Source organism: Ictalurus punctatus, chromosome 2 (assembly GCF_001660625.3).
Source record: "Ictalurus punctatus breed USDA103 chromosome 2, Coco_2.0, whole genome shotgun sequence".
NCBI lineage: Eukaryota > Metazoa > Chordata > Actinopteri > Siluriformes > Ictaluridae > Ictalurus > Ictalurus punctatus.
The window spans coordinates 16,573,978-16,591,758 of record NC_030417.2 but is presented as its reverse complement, the minus strand read 5'-3'; the positions used below and the strand labels follow the sequence as shown (position 1 = coordinate 16,591,758).

At 37.0% G+C, this 17,781-nt stretch overlaps 3 gene segments (V, D, J or C); all 3 read right to left on the bottom strand.

Annotated features, from left to right (window-relative positions):
• Positions 1–3,051: 3,051 nt before the first annotated feature.
• LOC128634972 (Ig heavy chain V region 914-like) lies at positions 3,052–3,528 on the bottom strand. The segment is given in 2 exon segments: positions 3,052–3,392; positions 3,486–3,528. Coding segments are annotated over 2 exon segments (384 nt in total).
• Positions 3,529–4,022: 494 nt separating this feature from the next.
• LOC108277842 (Ig heavy chain V region PJ14-like) lies at positions 4,023–6,209 on the bottom strand. The segment is given in 3 exon segments: positions 4,023–4,187; positions 5,916–6,073; positions 6,167–6,209. Coding segments are annotated over 3 exon segments (366 nt in total).
• Positions 6,210–7,013: 804 nt separating this feature from the next.
• Positions 7,014–7,420, bottom strand: LOC124628955 (immunoglobulin heavy variable 4-61-like). The segment is given in 2 exon segments: positions 7,014–7,294; positions 7,378–7,420. Coding segments are annotated over 2 exon segments (324 nt in total).
• Positions 7,421–17,781: the final 10,361 nt, after the last annotated feature.

Here is a 17,781-nt window from a genome sequence, read left to right as displayed (position 1 = left end):
TTTTATGTGGCCACCATTATTTTCCAGCACTGCCTTAACCCTCTTGGGCACGGAGATCACCAGAGCTTCACAGGTTGTCACTGGAGTCCTCTTCCACTCCTCCATGATGACATCACGGATGGTGGATGTTAGAGACCTTGTGCTTCTCCACCTTCCGTTTGAGAATGCCCCACAGATGCTCAATAGAGTTTAGGTCTGGAGACATGCTTGGCCAGTCCATCACCTTCACCCTCAGCTTCTTTAGCAAGGCAGTGGTTGTCTTGGAGGTGTTTTGGGGGTTGTTATCATACTGGAATACTGCCCTGCAGCCCAGTCTCAGAAGGGAGGGGATCATGCTCTGCTTCAGTATGTCATAGTACATGTTGGTATTCATGGTTTCCTCAATGAACTGTAGCTCCCCAGTGCCGGCAGCACTCATGCAGCCCCAGACCATGACACTCCCACCACCGTGTTTGACTGTAGGCTGCCACTGTTGGGCCCTTGAGCAAGGCCATTAATCAACTCTGCTCCAGGAGTGTCGTATCATGGCTGACCCTGCACTCTGACCCCAACGTCCTAACATGCTGGGATATGAGAACAAAAAAATTATTTCACTGTGCTGTAATGTATATGTAATTAATAAAGACTCATTCATGTTCATAACATCTGGACTTTACAGAATCTGAATACTGCAGTGACTCCATAATAACTTAACATTACAAGGGATAATACAACAGTAATGATTTGTTCAATAAAATACTGTGTGAAAAATATGAGTGTGGTTTTAGTACAGCTGTTTCCTCAGTTCCAGTCACTGTGGCTTGTCGGGTGCAGTAATAAACCGCAGTGTCCTCTGTCCTCAGACTCTTGGCCTCTAAGTACTGTGTGCTTGCTGGGACGTCTTCTGTCAAGATGAACTGGTTCTTCAAAGACTCTGTATATATTGCTCGATTATTGCCTGTACTCATCCTACCAATCCATTCCAGAGCTTTCCCTGGTTTCTGTCGGATCCAGTGTATGTTGTAGCTTGTCACTGAATATCCATTTATTTTACAGGAGATCTTCACAGTTTCTCCAGGTCTCTTCTCTTCAAGTCTGATCTCAGCACTGCAAAAACCTGCCAGATAAAACAATCAAAACTAATTATTAATGCATTAAATCATACACTTAGTGGTAATCATATAAAGAAGTCTCAGATACCTGAATATAAAAATGCACTGCTGAATGACGCTTAGCCCCATAATCAAACTCTGTGATGTTTAAAAGTTCTGTAATTCAGTTTGATGATATGAGCTTTATCTGAGCAACAAGCTGATTTTTATGCAGAGCAAATAACAATAGGATGGATTTGCATAGACTTCCTTTTAACCAATAGAGTTAGGTCTATAATATGAACCTCCACAGGCTGATTTTGCATGTGCTAAGGATGAGAGTGATGTTACATTTTACTGTTTGCCAGTTCAGATTAGTGATTATTTTTAATAATTGTTGTACATGCAAGTAACCTTCAATGTTCTGATTTATTGATTTCCTTCACTTTAGAGATGGTTGTTATTTATTAATGAACATATTTTAAATAATGAATAAATAACCTCAGATATCTTACTTCAATTAACAACTGAACAATTTCATTCAACATGAGAATACTTAATGTAAATGTTTAATTTGCATATATTTTTAAGGCAATGTCTAGATACTGAAGGTTATAATTTACATGTATTTTATATTTACATAAGCTGTCTGAATTGATGTGGTGTGTGTGTTACTACTGTTGTTATTTAGAGGATCTCTCTGCTCCTAGTTCTGAGAGATAATACTTGTGTCATTTCTAGTTTCAGAAAATGTTTCCTTTAAAAGAAGTTTTTACAAGTTTTACCTCAGTAGAAGTGAGCTACTGCCCTCTATAGGTGGAAAAACATTTACACTTTGTTTCTCTTCTTGCAGATGTGTGTTTTGTACTGAGCTGAGTGTGTGTCACTTCTATCACTAATTCCACCATCCACTTTACACAGCTCAGATTCAACAACCTGCACAAAAGCTTAGGAATGGATTGACATATTATTAATGATGGATTAACTGTATATGGTATAAAGTTAAAGTGATATAAACTACTCAGCTGCTCTCCTTCTCCTCACTACACACACACACACACACACACACACACACACACACACACACACACCTCCCTAATGTAAGAGACATGAGTGAAGGGTCTGCATAAAATGCATCATCAACTACTATATTTTGTGAAGATGCTATGAACACTGCTTGAAAACAACAACAAATAAATAGTTTAACATCCAAAATGAACATTTCTTAATAAAATAGTAGGTGCTGTGGTCAGAAGGTGCTACATTTATCTAACAGTGGTTCTGACAATAGTTCAAGTTGCAAGGTTTACAGAGAGACGCTCATTCTAACGTGTTTTAGTTCCTGTACAATTTACACAATTATTTAATGGCTTTAAAAATAAATAAATAAATAACAGAACGTGTAGTATTGTTGAATGAACTGATAATGTGTTCTGAACAGATACTAATACAAATAGGAGGATGTTTTTGTTTGTTTTTAGGAATCTTGCAGGAAATCTGGTTGAGACTAGAGGTGTTTATTGGGACTGGGAAGCCTGTTAGCTTATTTTTTGAAGAACTGCCAGAGCCACAATTCCCACATTTTGCTGACAAAACTGGAATTTCAACCTGCAGTGGATTTTCCCCCCACTTTATTTGTTGAGCTCTGCTGCCTTCTACTGTGTTCTGAACGTATTGGACCTCAACCTGTGAAAACAGATTGTGTTAAACACAACAAACTGTTGGAGACATGCTGTTTTATTCCTAAATCCACCAAATAAATATTTATTTTAACTGTTCGTTAAATATTCTGTAAAGTGAAACAAATAATGAATGTTCAAAATGACCACTAACCATAATTTTTATGCAATTATTTGATGGATATTACTTTTTGTGTGTTTGAAATGACACAAGCTGAGGTTGAATCTTCATTCCAGTGGAAGAAAGTAAAAGTGTGACTGAGATGGTTTATTAGTTATATTGAGAGGAACTCTAACATGTCTCAAAGTTTTTGTAAGGAGAATCCACTATTCTGTGTCACTGTGACTCTTGCGCAGTAATACAAAGCTGTGTCTTCAGTTTGCAGATTCTGTCCTCCAATTGTTATTGTGTTAGTAGCAGTGTCTCTGGAGATACTGAACTTATTTTTCAGTTTGTCACTGTAAGCTATACCCCCATTGTAACTGATATATCCAATCCACTTCATAGCTTTTCCTGCAGGTTGTCGGATCCAAGCTGTAGTATAGCTGGTAACAGAATATGAAACCTTGCAGTTGATGGAGAGACTCTGGCCTGGCTGGACTGGCATGGAAGCAGGCTGAGTCAGTTCCTCACCATGCACATCTGTGGAGGAAAACACATGGTGATATCTCACACAATATATGCTGCACATTTATTGTTATTGTAGTAAATGAATGAATTTGATAAAGCACTCACAGGAAGCAGCTGCCAGCAGGAGCAGTAGAGATGTAGAGAACATGATGTGTGGATTTTTATTGGAACAGATGCCTCTTTATCAAATGCTATAATTTTCAATAACATATTGAATTGTTTGAAATTTAGCATGATAATTATTATTTATGCTTGAGGACATTGGGCTCGTGATCACGGAAAAATTATACCTCCTTTGAAAGTCATGGCAAAATGCTCTCACACTTTCTCACACCTGATCACATAAATTCTAATTTGTTGAGGTGATTATTGTTAGGTAAAAATACTACAGTATAACAAGTTCTTGTAAGTGATGTGATTATAATGGTGTGTATAATAAGCAGCAATGTTAGAGATGTAGCATTACTATGTTAGAAATATAGTTTAAATCTACATTATAAAAGTTTAAAAATAACTTTAAACTCTTTGTTGTGATTTGTCTGATTAGATTTTATAGTTAGACTTTGATAGGTAAGTGTTGTACTTGTGGACTAATAGGACTTTGTATGAGGTGTTTTTGTACAGGGATGTTGTTGATCTGTCTCACTGTGGTTGACGAGCGCAGTAATACACAGCTGTGTCTTCAGTCTGCATGTTCTGCCCTGTTAATGTTACTGTGCTGCTGGACGTGTCTCTGGAAATCTGAAACCTGCTTTTCAGTTTCTCACTGTAGCCAGTGCTACCATCATAACATATCCATCCGATCCACTCCAGAGTTTTTCCTGCAGGTTGTCGTATCCAGGCTGTACAGTAGGTACTTGTTAATGAATATCCAGACACTTTACAGGTCAGAGACACTGACTGACCAGGGGTTAATACTGTGGATCCGGGCTGGATCAGCTCAACACAGTGAACACCTGTTAAAGAAAAGTTATTTTAATGCCGTAAAAGAAAAATGTGTCCCAAAGCCATTGTAATGCCAAATGTAACACTTACAGTGTACGGCTGCCAGCAGCAGCAGCATTAGGGATGTAGAGATCATGGTGTGTGTTGAAGCAGAATAAGAACAAGCTGTTGGTCTTCACCGCTTAAATATATAATAAGGATGGACATTTGCATAGAGACACTCCTTATCTCAGTGTCATAACATGATGGATCCCTCTACATGTGAAAACCTACCCATCTCTTGAACATCTCTAATCTGTGAGTTTAAATATAGAAAATATGGAACATTGTGTCATGTTTATTTTTATGTTTTGTTCATGTTTCAACAAATGAGAAGTTTAAGACATGTTTTCAGGTGAATTTATATGAAGAGAAGACACTACTACATAACCACATTAAGTAAGGAGTAAAATACTTGGGGGTGTGTTATAGGAAAATCATCATGGATTAGGACATGTGATATACTGGAGTGTCAGGAATTGTACAGGTAGTGGATACAAGTGCAGACAATTTATTGTGTAAAGTACAAACAAAATTGAGAAAACTAGACCCATTAACATGAAATGTGGATATGATAGAGAGAGCCACATATCGACAAACAACAACTACAACATAAACTTGAAAGTGAGACACTGACGAATTATAACTTAAATATTGCTGCTAACAAGGCAGAAGGAGACACAGGTGAAAGTCATTAGTGAGGCATGTAACGTGCTGGGGATGATGGATAGTGTAGTTCTACTCCATTTGGCGCTACCATGACAAGTTACTGTTACCAACCTGCAGATAACTGTAGGTAAAGAAAGGTAGGATGGATATTTTATCTGTTCTTTTTGGCCATTACATTTTTCCTTTATTTTGCTTTTTAAAATACTACAATCTAAGTAAGGAGAGCACAAAAATCATACAGTACATCAAACAAATAGTAAAACTATCATTTAAAATAAAAATACAAAATCCAGATATTTATCTGATAATGAGTAACACTGAAGTCTCATGAGAATGCAGTTTGGATGTAGTTTTTGTTCACTTGATTTGTTGAGTTCTGCTGCCTCCTTCAGCTGTTTTAAATATTGCACCTCAAACTGTGAGAACAGACTGTGTGTTAAACACAACACAGCTTGAAATAATCTCTATTAATCTTTAGTCTACTGATTAAACATTTATTCCAATTGTTTATTAAATATTCTATACAAAGAGAGATTAATATTGGTTCAAATCAGCAGTCCTTGAACAATGTATATTTTATTTAAAAATGACTATTTGTGTGTTTAAAACCATGCAAACTTTAAAAATTCATTCCTCTGGATAAAATATAAAAGTGTGACTGAGATGGTTTATTAGTTATATTGAGAAGATGTCTCTAACATGTCTCAAAGTTTTTGTAAGGGGAATCCACTATTCTGTGTCACTGTGTGTCTCTAGCGCATTAATACACAGCTGTGTCTTCAGTTTGCAGATTCTGTCCTCCAATTGTTATTGTGTTAGTAGCAGTGTCTCTGGAGATGCTGAACTTATTTTTCAGTTTGTCACTGTAAGCTGTACCCCCACCACCACTCCAATCCACTCCAGAGCTTTTCCTGCAGGTTGTTGGATCCAAGCTGTATCATAGCTTGTAACTGAATATGAAACCTTGCAGTTGATGGAGAGACTCTGGCCTGGCTGGACTGTCATGGAAGCAGGCTGAGTCAGTTCCTCACCATGCACATCTGTGGAGGAAAACACATGGTGATATCTCACACAATATATGCTGCACATTTATTGTTATTGTAGTAAATGAATGAATTTGATAAAGCACTCACAGGAAGCAGCTGCCAGCAGGAGCAGTAGAGATGTAGAGAACATGGTGTGTGTCGTTTGTATTGGGGTGTTCTCTGTTCTCCAAAGTTTAACAGAGACCATCACATCTCATAAATAGAGTGATATCCAGCCCTGATGCTTGTATTTGCATATCTGGTGATGATGGGAAGAGAACGTATTTAAAACATACTTAAGTTGTGGGGATGAGATTAATCTTATGGAAGATATGTGGCTTTTTAATAATAGAAAAGTTTTCTTTACCAGCTACTAATTTCAATAATATAAAGACTCACACAGTTGTTATTTCTGTTTGTACCTACTTTATTATTTGATAAACCTGGTTCTTCACAGTATAAACAGATTATCAGGTGAAGTACAACTTAATGACTTCATACTGCTGCACTGAATCCTCAATTTTGAGGTGTTGATTAATTTCAGGTTTAGAGACACTTCAGGATGAGTTGTTATAGAAAAATAATCAAATTTAATTTGGTATCATCACCCCATAAAACATAAAATCCAAATATTAAAACCTTTTGACTGTGTATGTAGAATGTGTAGCAACGTTGGAGATCATGGCTTTGTTGGCAGACTGCTTCAAATCTATACTACAAACTACTCATAAAAATAACTGAATTTGTCAATTAAGTTATTTATTTGTTTATTTGTTCATCTTCCATTTAGATTTGGATGGAAAAGTGTTGTCTTTGTGATCATTCTGTTATAGCGTTCAAATTTTTCCATTCATAAGTTCTAATAGGACTTTGTATGAGGTGTTTTTGTGAGGGATTTTGTTGATCTGTCTCACTGGGGTTCATGAGCACAGTAATACACAGCTGTGTCTTCAGTCTACAGGTTCTGCCCTATTAATGTTACTGTGCTGCTGGATGTGTCTCGAGAGATGACAAACTTGTCTTTAAGTGAATCTTTCTTACTAATACCCCCATTATAATAAATAATGTTGATCCACTCCAGACCTTTCCCTGCAGGTTGTCGAATCCAAGCTGTTCCATAGTGACTGCTGCTATCAATGATAGAAGCTCCAGATACTCTACAGGTGATTGTTAAAGTCTCTCCTGGCTTTATAACCACTGAGTGTGGCTGGAGGAGCTCAGTAGCACAGAACACAGCTGTGAAAAGTGAAAAATAAAAGTTTCACATGTTGAACTGAAAGGATCAGATGAAGTAATAAAGCTTAAATCCAAACACTCACAGGGGGCGAGAGCCAGCAGCAGCAGTGGAGCTGAAGCAAACATGTTTGTGTTGAAGGAGGACTAATGAGAACCGCTTCCTCTCTAGATAAGAATGGTGCTAATATTACAAGAGGTGGTGGAGATTTGCATAAATATCACAGAGAAGCTGTGTTGAGTGCAGCTCTGAAGCTGTTAATTCCTGTCACATCCCACTCTAGAGAATTACATGAAGACAGATATTTCTCATTTGTACAAATTTCCTGGTAAATGTAAACTCTAAGTTTTATTTTATAGACCTAGAAGAGAGGCTGTTAAAATACAGTAACTGCTGTGAATAACAGCTTCCATATATGCCACCCTCACACAGTGAAATATTGCAGTGTTTTCAGAACAGCATGTAGCTAATTTTTTTTTTTTTTTTTTTTTTTTTTTGGTGACATTAAATCTGGGTTCTATATTTAACATTATAATCAAACTGTGCAATGTAAAATGCCGTATGCAGTCAAATCATTTTCATTCTGGTTTAGTCTGCACTTTAGAGGCTTTAACTGATACAGAGAGGAAGTGCTTATTTCATGTTGATGAAGTCAGGTTTCACATCCACCTTCTCAGTCACTGCCTAAGACATGTTATGGAGATCAGGTTTAAGGGTCGTGTCACTCTGTGTAATCATCTGACACCACTGTCACTGATAGGATGCATGAATCTACAGTCTGTGCTGAACCAGATGTAACTGGTAAATTCACAAATTCCAGAATCCATCTGACCGGCACACACCCTCATTTTCATCTGAATGAAAGTTTGAAATAGAAGTTGAACATTTTATACACACAGTATGAAACTCTGTGGATTTATTTAACTCTGTGAATTAGACAGAACGTGTGACTCTGGTGTGAATATTTGAGCTTCACTTCAAATAAATGAAGCCGTAAGTGAATGTGAAGTTTTTGTACAGCATTGCAGCTGTTTGTGTCAGTGTGTTCTCCGAGCACAGTAATACACAGTTGTGTCTTCAGTCTTCAGGCTCGTCATGTGCAGATACACCTGCTTCTTGCTGTTGTCTCTGGAGATGGTGAATCTTCCCTGAACAGACTGAGAGTATTGTTTAGTACTACCACTCGGAGCAGAAATGAATGAGATCCACTCAAGGCCTTTCCCTTGAGCCTGTCTAATCCACGATATAGCTGCATCACTATCACTAATCCCAGAGTAGGTACAGGTGAGTTGATGAGATTCTCCAGGTTTAATGACCAGCGGCTCAGACTCGGTTAGTGTCTGACATACACAACCTGTCAAAAACATTTAATAACTTCACAGTCTTACATAACTGCACAATTTATATTAGTAATACATGCACAAATATGTTACTCACGGGTTATGGTCAATAATATCAAAATGAAACAGTTAATGATTTGTGGTTGCATGGCCGTTCCTGAAAAAAGTCTAAACTAAGTGGAAATAATGCAGCTGGAGTCTGTGCTTATAAACGTATAAACGGAAAGTCTCGTTTGCATGTCCAGCCCCTAGAGGAGTTATAGACTGTAAGAAATACTCTGATATTCAAATAAAACATCATCAATTACAGCAATATGAGTTGTATATGGGAGGGAAAATGTAGGTAATTTGATATTAGTGAGGCAAAAATATATATTTTTTCTGACTAAGCATTGAGATTATGACTGTTCAATGTCTAGTTGTTTCAAACAGTTACAATCTCCATATTTTGTGTTTTTTATTTTATTACTATCTTTAAAGCATGTATAACAAGCTTGTGTATGTGGATGTGTGAAGCTTTCATGTTTTATATTATACTTGGCTTCGTTTCATAACTTTTGTTAAACCAAAACAAACTAAATACTTATGTGAAACAAATGCATCTGTAAAATTAGGTATTTTTCTGTATATTGTTGCAGAGTTTGCAGAGCCGTTGTGATGATTTGCTTATCCAGGATAACTATAGAACAGCTTGGATTTACCATCTGAAATAAAACAGTTTGATTTGGATAATTGTTCAGCAGTGTGTAGCATTGATGGCTCACAGCTCCAGGGTCCCAAATTTGATCCTGAGCTCAGGTTATTGTCTGCGTGGAGTTTCACATGTTCTCTCTGTATCTGTGTGGGTGTCTTCCAGGTTCTCCAGTTTACTCTCACCTCCCAAAAATATGCTGGTAGGTGAATTGGCTAATGTAAATTGCCCCTGGGTGTTAATGAGTGTGAATGTAGCGTCACATCCAGGGTGTTTTAAAAACGCAGGACTGCATTGAGTAAACATACTTTCCAGGTAACAAAAGAGACAACTTCTGTGCTCTGTCATATCAGCAGATGGGGAAATTTAGATGCAATTTATCAGAGTAATTTAGAGAACTGGAATAAAACTCATTAAAGATGTTAAAGTCAAACGCACAATAAACAGATACAGACATTATGGGTGATCAGAAATTATATCACCTGGCCTTTAGAGAGTCTGAATGCAGCAGTAACACAGCACATCCTTCAAGAAAACATTACAGAGTATAATACACATTCATTTGTCTCTGGTTTGTAATATAAAGAATTGTAATTGAGCAGTTTATTAACCACAGTAAGAGGGGATCATATTCATCATTTTCATAAATCACAACAGTAATGACTTGTTCGATAAAATGCTGTGTGGAAAATGTGTGTGGTTTTAGTACAGCTGCTTCCTCAGCTCCAGTAGAGAGAAATAGTTTGTATATAATGTACCCTTAGGTTTGACAGGTATAGGTCAAAGGTCAAAAAGATACACATTCTAACTCTCTATATCTAGATCAAAGGTCATGATCATAAAAATATTTATAGTTATGTTAAATCTGGATCACATCCATTCGTGACAGAAACGTTACCATACCTGGTACGGCCATATGTTTTCCACCCCACACACGTTGCACACATGTTCTTTCTAACACTCTGAGGTAGGTCATAAAAATATATATAGTTGTGTTAAATCTGGATCACATACATTTCATGACACAAACGTTACTAGTTATGTTAAATAGGATCCCATCCATTCCTGACACAAATGTTACTATACATGGAATGGCCATGTGTATTACACACAGACATCCAAACAAAAATATGACACACACAAATACACTTTATTTTCACATTATTTTTAAAGGAATTTAAGTGTTATGTACTAAATTACCATAATTATGAACACAAGTTGTTAAGTTGACAATAATTTTTTTAATTACCTTTCTCCATATAGATTGTCTGCAGTAGAATGCAGTCTTTTAAACCAGAAAAAAAATGACTGCCTTTAAGTTTTATAACAATAGTAAGTAAAATCCAGTGTGATTTACATTACAAATCTCATACGTAACATCTCTGCAGGATTTATAGACGTTAAAGCACTGAATGAAATGAGCAATATAGACAAAAAATAAACACTCTGTGTCTACTACTTTGATCTCTCTCATAGAACTATTCACAGTCCAAAGGCTTCTTTTTTACCATTAAGGATGAAACACTTGTTTCTTTTAAAACATCATCTTTAAATGTTTTTCTACCTCCTAACTAAACCCTCGGACTTAAGACACGACCTTTGGAGTTATTGACGCCCTGCTCAGGGTTAAACAACAACGTCTTTACATTACCTTCATTAATAAAATGTCAAACTAACCTCTTGGTTTTTTTATTTATTTTTTTTTTGTAGCAAAAGTCAGGTCCTCTCTCATTTCAACAGGTCCTCTTGTTGGTGAATACACAGCAATCTTCTAAGGGTATTAGGATTTCTCGGAGCAGACATTGTAACAGATAGTTGCAGAGTTTCTTCTGTGTTTTAACTACGACGTCTTAACCATTATTTTAACACTGAGACACACGACTCCCTTTAATCCGTTAACAAACACATTTGTAAGAATTCTGGTCAGCAAAACCCCCAAAAGAACACCTGTGTCTCTCTCTCACACACCCACCCCCGCACATCCACATGGTCACCAGAGGTCATAAATGTACTGCTGGGACATGGGATGTCAAAGCATAGACAAAAGCTTATGTATTTAGCGATAGTTCTGTGTAAGTATCCTCGTTGACGAACCATTTTCTGAAATCTTGTTTGTAGTTTAAACAAAATGCACGACTCTTTTAAAACACCGTCTTTAAAAAAGGTTTTTTTCACCCTTAAAATAACCTGGTTAGAAGGTAGGATATGTAATACATATTTTCATTTTCTTCAGACGTATTGTCACTTCAGTCTCCACAACGAATAACACCGATGGTTTTGACCTTTCTTTCAGTAAAAGAGAACAACGACATCATAAAGCGTTGAAGGACTGTAGAAATGTTTTACACATCACAGTGTTTTTCTCAACAACATAGCCAATAAATAGTTCAATTATTTCACAAACCTCAGTCTGTTCATTTCTTGACAGAAGGATTACACATAGATCATACACATAGGGAGCTACACATGCATAACATGTCCACAATTCTAATACATCTGCCACATTCAGTCACCAGGTCTAGTATTTTCTGATAGATTAGTTGCACAAACTGATAATTACCAGAGAAGTAATTTCAGAAACAAAGATTCACTTAAACCACAAATGTACATATTGGTAGGGATCGTAAAACCCTGAAACACAGGACTCGTCCCTTAATTCATTAACATAAACACACTGTAAGCATTCTGGTCAGCAAACCCCCAAGAAACACATGACTCTCTCTCTCTCTCTCTCTCTCTCTCTCTCTCTCTCTCTCTCTCTCTCTCTCTCTCTCTAACACACACACACACACGCACGCACACCCACACACCCACATACACACACACTTCAGACACTGTCACCAGAGCTCATAAATGTAAAATTTACACTATCTACAGAACTGTCACCCCGGGAAAACACATGTGTAGGACAGTGTGTATAGGCCTACAAGACATCGCCCCGGAAAATGTGTCTTCTAGTTTAAACAAAACTCTCGATTCTTTTAAGCAGCACTTTAAACATTTTACATCCTAAAGGGTTAGCTTTAGAAGGCATGTAATACGCGCATTTCTTATAAAACACCGTCTTTAAAACGTTTACCTCCTAAAGGGACCTATTTAGAAGGTATGCAAAAACTTTTTTTTTCTTTTTTTTACATTTCTTCGGGTATATCAATGTTTTAGAGTATATATATATATATATATATATATATATATATATATATATATATATATATATATATATATATATATATATATATATATATATATATATATATATGTTCTAGTTTAGGCCATTTCTGCTTTAGAGAAAAATTCAGATACACATGTGGATATTTGGAGCAGGAAACAGATACAGATTGTGTTATCCTGTCTATGAATTTCAACTGAAGCAGCTTCAGTTAGTTCAGTTACAAAATGTGTCTAGTTTAGTACAGCTCTTTCCTCAGCTCCAGTCACTGTGGCATGTCGGGCACAGTAATAAACTGCAGTGTCCTCTTGGCCTCTAAGAACTGTGTGCTTGTTGGGACGCCTTCAGAGAGGAGAAATTGGCCTTCCATGCTGTTTGCATATGTGGGTTCATCAGATGTACCCGGATTCACAAATCCAATCCATTCTAGAGTTTTCCCTGGTTTCTGTCATATCCAGTGCATGCTAGGTCATATCAAAGCCATGTATCTTACAAGAGATCTTCACATGTTCTCCAGGTCTCTTTACCACAGCAGGAGACTGGTCCAGTTTGATCTTATCACTGCTCACACCTAGAGGATAAAACATAACAATTAATATAGGGAAGATATTCTCAGTGAATGCATAAAGACATCTCAGGTACCTTGTGTTAACATTCTAACAAAGATGCATTACTGTGCGACCCTCAGTCCAATAATCAAGCTTTTTGTTTCAGTTGTGTGAAATGAGCTTTGGGTGAGTAAGAGACTGATTTTTATACATTACATTTACATTTATTCATTTAGCAGACACTTTTATCCAAAGTGACTTACAAATGAGAAAATACAAGCAAAATGTTTATAACAGTATGAATTTGCATAAACACCCTTCAGCTAATAGATTTCATAGTTTCATGAATCCTTCTTCAAAACGGACTGGTGACAGAGCCAACAACCTGTCTCTGAATGTGGACAAAACAAAAGAGATGGTTGTTGACTTCAGGACAGCATGGGGCAACTACTCTCCACTGAACATCGTTGGCTCCTCCGTGGAGATCGTCAAGAGCATCAAATTCCTTGGTGTTCACCTGACGGAGAACCTCACCTGGTCCCTCAACACCAACTCCATAGCCAAGAAAGCCCAGCAGTGTCTTTACTTCCTGTGAAGGCTGAAGAAAGCCCATCTCCCACCTCCCATACTCATCACATTCTACAGAGAAACTATTGAGAGCATCTTGAGCAGCTGCATCACTGTTCCGGAAATTGCACCTCATCGGATCTCAAGATCCTGCAGCGTATAGTAAAGACATCTGAGAAGATCATCGGGGTCTCTCTCCCCATCACAGACATTTACACCACACACTGCATCCTCAAAGCCACCAGCATTGTGGATGACCCCACACACCCCTCACACACACTCTTCACTCTCCTGCCATCTGGAAAAAGGTACCAAAGCATTCAGGCCCTCACAACCAGACTGTGTAACAGCTTCTCCCCCAAGCCATCAGACTCCTCAATACTCAGAGACTGGACTGATACACACACACACACACACACACACACGCACACACACACACACACACACACACACACACACACACACACACACACACACTCTCTCTCTCTCTCTCTCTCTCTCTCTCTCTCTCTCTCTCTCTCTCTCTCTGAACTGAGCACCATCCAACTCCCATTGAAATATTTGCACATTCCTGCATTGACACTGTTGCATTTTTTGCTGCTACTGTATTACAAATATAGTATCTAATTTATTGTAACTATATACACTTCATATACACTTTACCTGGCTGCTACCACAATAACTGCTATGTTCGAATTTGGATTAAGCTAATTTGCTGAATACTCAGTCTTGTCTTTAATTTATTCATTCATTTTCATATGGTTCATTTACATGTGATTCATTTTCATGTGATTCATATTCAAGTGATACATTTTCATGTGATTCATTTACGTATGATTCATTTACATGTGATTCATTTACTAATTTGCTTCTATTTATATCCAGTTTTAGACTGTGATATTACAAAGGTCTTTCCAAATTATTGAGACTGAATACTCAGTCTTAGCATGTTATGTTTACATTTATACCATTTTTACATTATATTGTTATTTCTTGACACCTATCTTTTGCACCACCTGTATATCAGACACTTCCACACTAAAACTGTGTACTGTTCGGTGCTACACTGTCACTTACTGTACCTATTGTCCTCTTTTAGTAGTTACTATACTGTCCTGTGTTGTTAGCACACGTCTGCACATGCACTTTATGTAGAATGTTTGTGGATCGTATTAGTTCTGTGTCTCATGTGGTTTAGTGTGTTGTTTTGTGTAGCACCATGGTCCTAGAGGAACGTTTGTTCGTTTCACTGTGTACTGTACCAACTGTATATGGCTGAAATGACAATAAAACCACTTCAACTTCAACTTGAACTTCACATAGCTGCTGCCCACTACAGCTGATTTTAATTCCAGAAGATTGTAGTAGTGGTGCTGCAAAAAAAAATGTACAGTTAATTTAATCCCTGGTCAGATTCAGTGCTGCTGAACAGATTCACTGTTTATAAATTCAGAGACAGCAATATGCATGGGAGTTCTTGTATTTGTCTAAATGATCACAAAACACTTGCTAACAATGTATTTACACTTTGTCTTTGCATTTCCAAATGATCATAATCCTTGATTAAATGTTGCAATGCTTATATGTCATAATTAATTCCATGGTATTATTCAATCCGAAATCGCTTGAGGAGTTCACCAATGTGTTTGGAATGAAAAAGTAAACTCTGAGTGCTGAGTGTGAATGGATGATGATGTTTATAATAAATGTCTCTGGGGTTCAGTTTCCTTCTGAGAGAACATTTTCTGCACACGAGGACATGCTTGTGTAAGTTTTTGTACAACTCTGGAGTAGTGTAAACAGCCGTATCTTCAGCTTTCAGTCTCTTCAATTCTAGGTACAGCATGTTTTTATTGCAAACTAGAACAGTCGAGAACATGCTGTTTATACCCGACTCTATTTGAATAGGGAGTGTCCATGACCTCTATGGATGTATTAAATCCACAACCACAAGATGCTCAGTGTGATGAGTGGATGATTTAAAGGTTCGGCATAGAACCCTACAACAAAATGTTTCACTATCAGAAATTGTTCCAAGTAGAACCATTTTTAGAAGAATCATTACGCATTTATTGAACACTTTAGGAAACCTTCAAGAACCCGTTTTACTAAATGAAGTTGAGTGAAAATCCCCCAACATATATTTTTATATACTATAATAATAATAATAAACTTTATTTTATAAAGCACCTTTAAAATCAGCTTATCAAAGCGCTGGGGATTATTTGCTCAGTTAAATGTAGTTATTATTTAAATACAGAACTGAATTGTGATGAAGATGATGTTTTTGTGCAGCGCTGCAGTTTGTCGTGTCAGTGTGGATCAAAGACACAGTAATACACAGCTGTCTTCAGTCTGCACGTTCTGTCCCTCTAAGGTCACTGTGTTACTGGAAATGTCTCAAGAGATGACAAACTTGTCTTTATGTGAATCTTTCTGATGAATATCCCCATTATAGTCAATTAAATTGATCTACTCCAGAGCTTTTCCTGCAGGTTGTTGGATCCAAGCTGTACTATAGCTTGTAACTGAATATGATACCTTGCAGTTGATGGAGAAACTCTGGCCTGGCTGTACTGTCATGCACATCTGTGGAGGAAAACACATGGTGATAGCTCACACAATATATGCTGCACATTTATTGTTATTGTAGCAAATGAATGAATTTGATAAAGCACTCACAGCAAGCAGCTGCCAGCAGGAGCAGTAGAGATGTAGAGAACATGGTGTGTGGATTTTAATTGGAACAGATGCCTATTTATCAAATACTATAATTTCCAATAAAATATTGAAGTGTTTGAAATTTAGCATAATAATTATTATCTATGCTTGAGGATATTTGGTGATTATTATTAGGTAAAAATACTACAGTATAACAAGTTCTTGTAAGTTATGTAATTATAGTGGTGTGTATAATGTGCAGCAATGTTAGAGATGTAGCATTATTATATTAGAAATATGGTTTAAAATCTACATTATAAAAGTTTAAAAATAACTTTAAACTCTGTTGTGATTTGTCTGATTACATTTTATAGTTAGACTTGGATAGATAAGTGCACTTGTGGACTAATAGGCATTTGTATGAGGTGTTTTTGCACATGGATGTTGTTGATCTGTCTCACTGTGGGTAACGAGTGCAGTAATACACAGCTGTGTCTTCAGTCTGCATGTTCTGTCCTGTTAATGTTACTGTGCTGCTGGACGTGTCTCTGGAAACCTGAAATTTATTTTTCAGTTTCTCACTGTAGTCAGTGCCACCACTACTACATATACGTCCTACCCACTCCAGAGCTTTTCCTGCAGGTTGTCGTATCCAGGCTGTACAGTAGCTGCCATCATTTAAAAAATATCCAGACACTTTGCAGGTCAGAGTCATTGACTGACCAGGGGTTAATAGTGTGGATCCGGTCTGGATCAGCTCAACACAGTGAACATCTGTTAAAAAAAAAAAAAGCTATTTTAATGTTATAAAAGCAAAAAAGCTATAAGTAACCAAAACTGTATTATATGTCAAATGTAAAAATACTTACAGTGTACAGCTGCCAGCAGCAGCAGCAGTAGGGATGTAGAGATCATAGTGTGTGTTGAGGCAGAATAACTAAAAGCTTTTGGTCTCCATTGCTTAAATATATAACAGGGAAGGACATTTGCATAAAAACACTCCTATTCTTAGGGGAAATTTGATGGATTCTGTTTGAGTTTATGTTTTAATTAACAAAAATCTTAAGACACTTGTAATGGTTGTGCTGATGCACTATCAGGTGTTTTAATATTATAAGTCAACATACTAGAATATAACCACAGTATGTAATGAAGACAAGGAGTGCTTCATTGAAAATAATCAATGAAAAGGTGGTATGATGTGGCCTTTACTGGATCTTTTACGGATTATTTTCTTATAACTTCATGTCCTCTAGTTTGTTGTTCCTCTTATGCCACTGCATGTTGAGAAATTATTTGGCAATTTTTAATAATTAAAGAAACATAATACAATTTTGCCCCTCTCTCTCTCTCTCTCTCTCTCTCTCTCTCTCTCTCTCTCTCTCTCACACACACACACACACACACACACACACACACACACACACACACACACACACACACACACACAAAGTTGTTGCTGAGAAACCACAAAGAGCAAATCTCTCCATCCAGCAAAAGAGGTTGCTTCTAG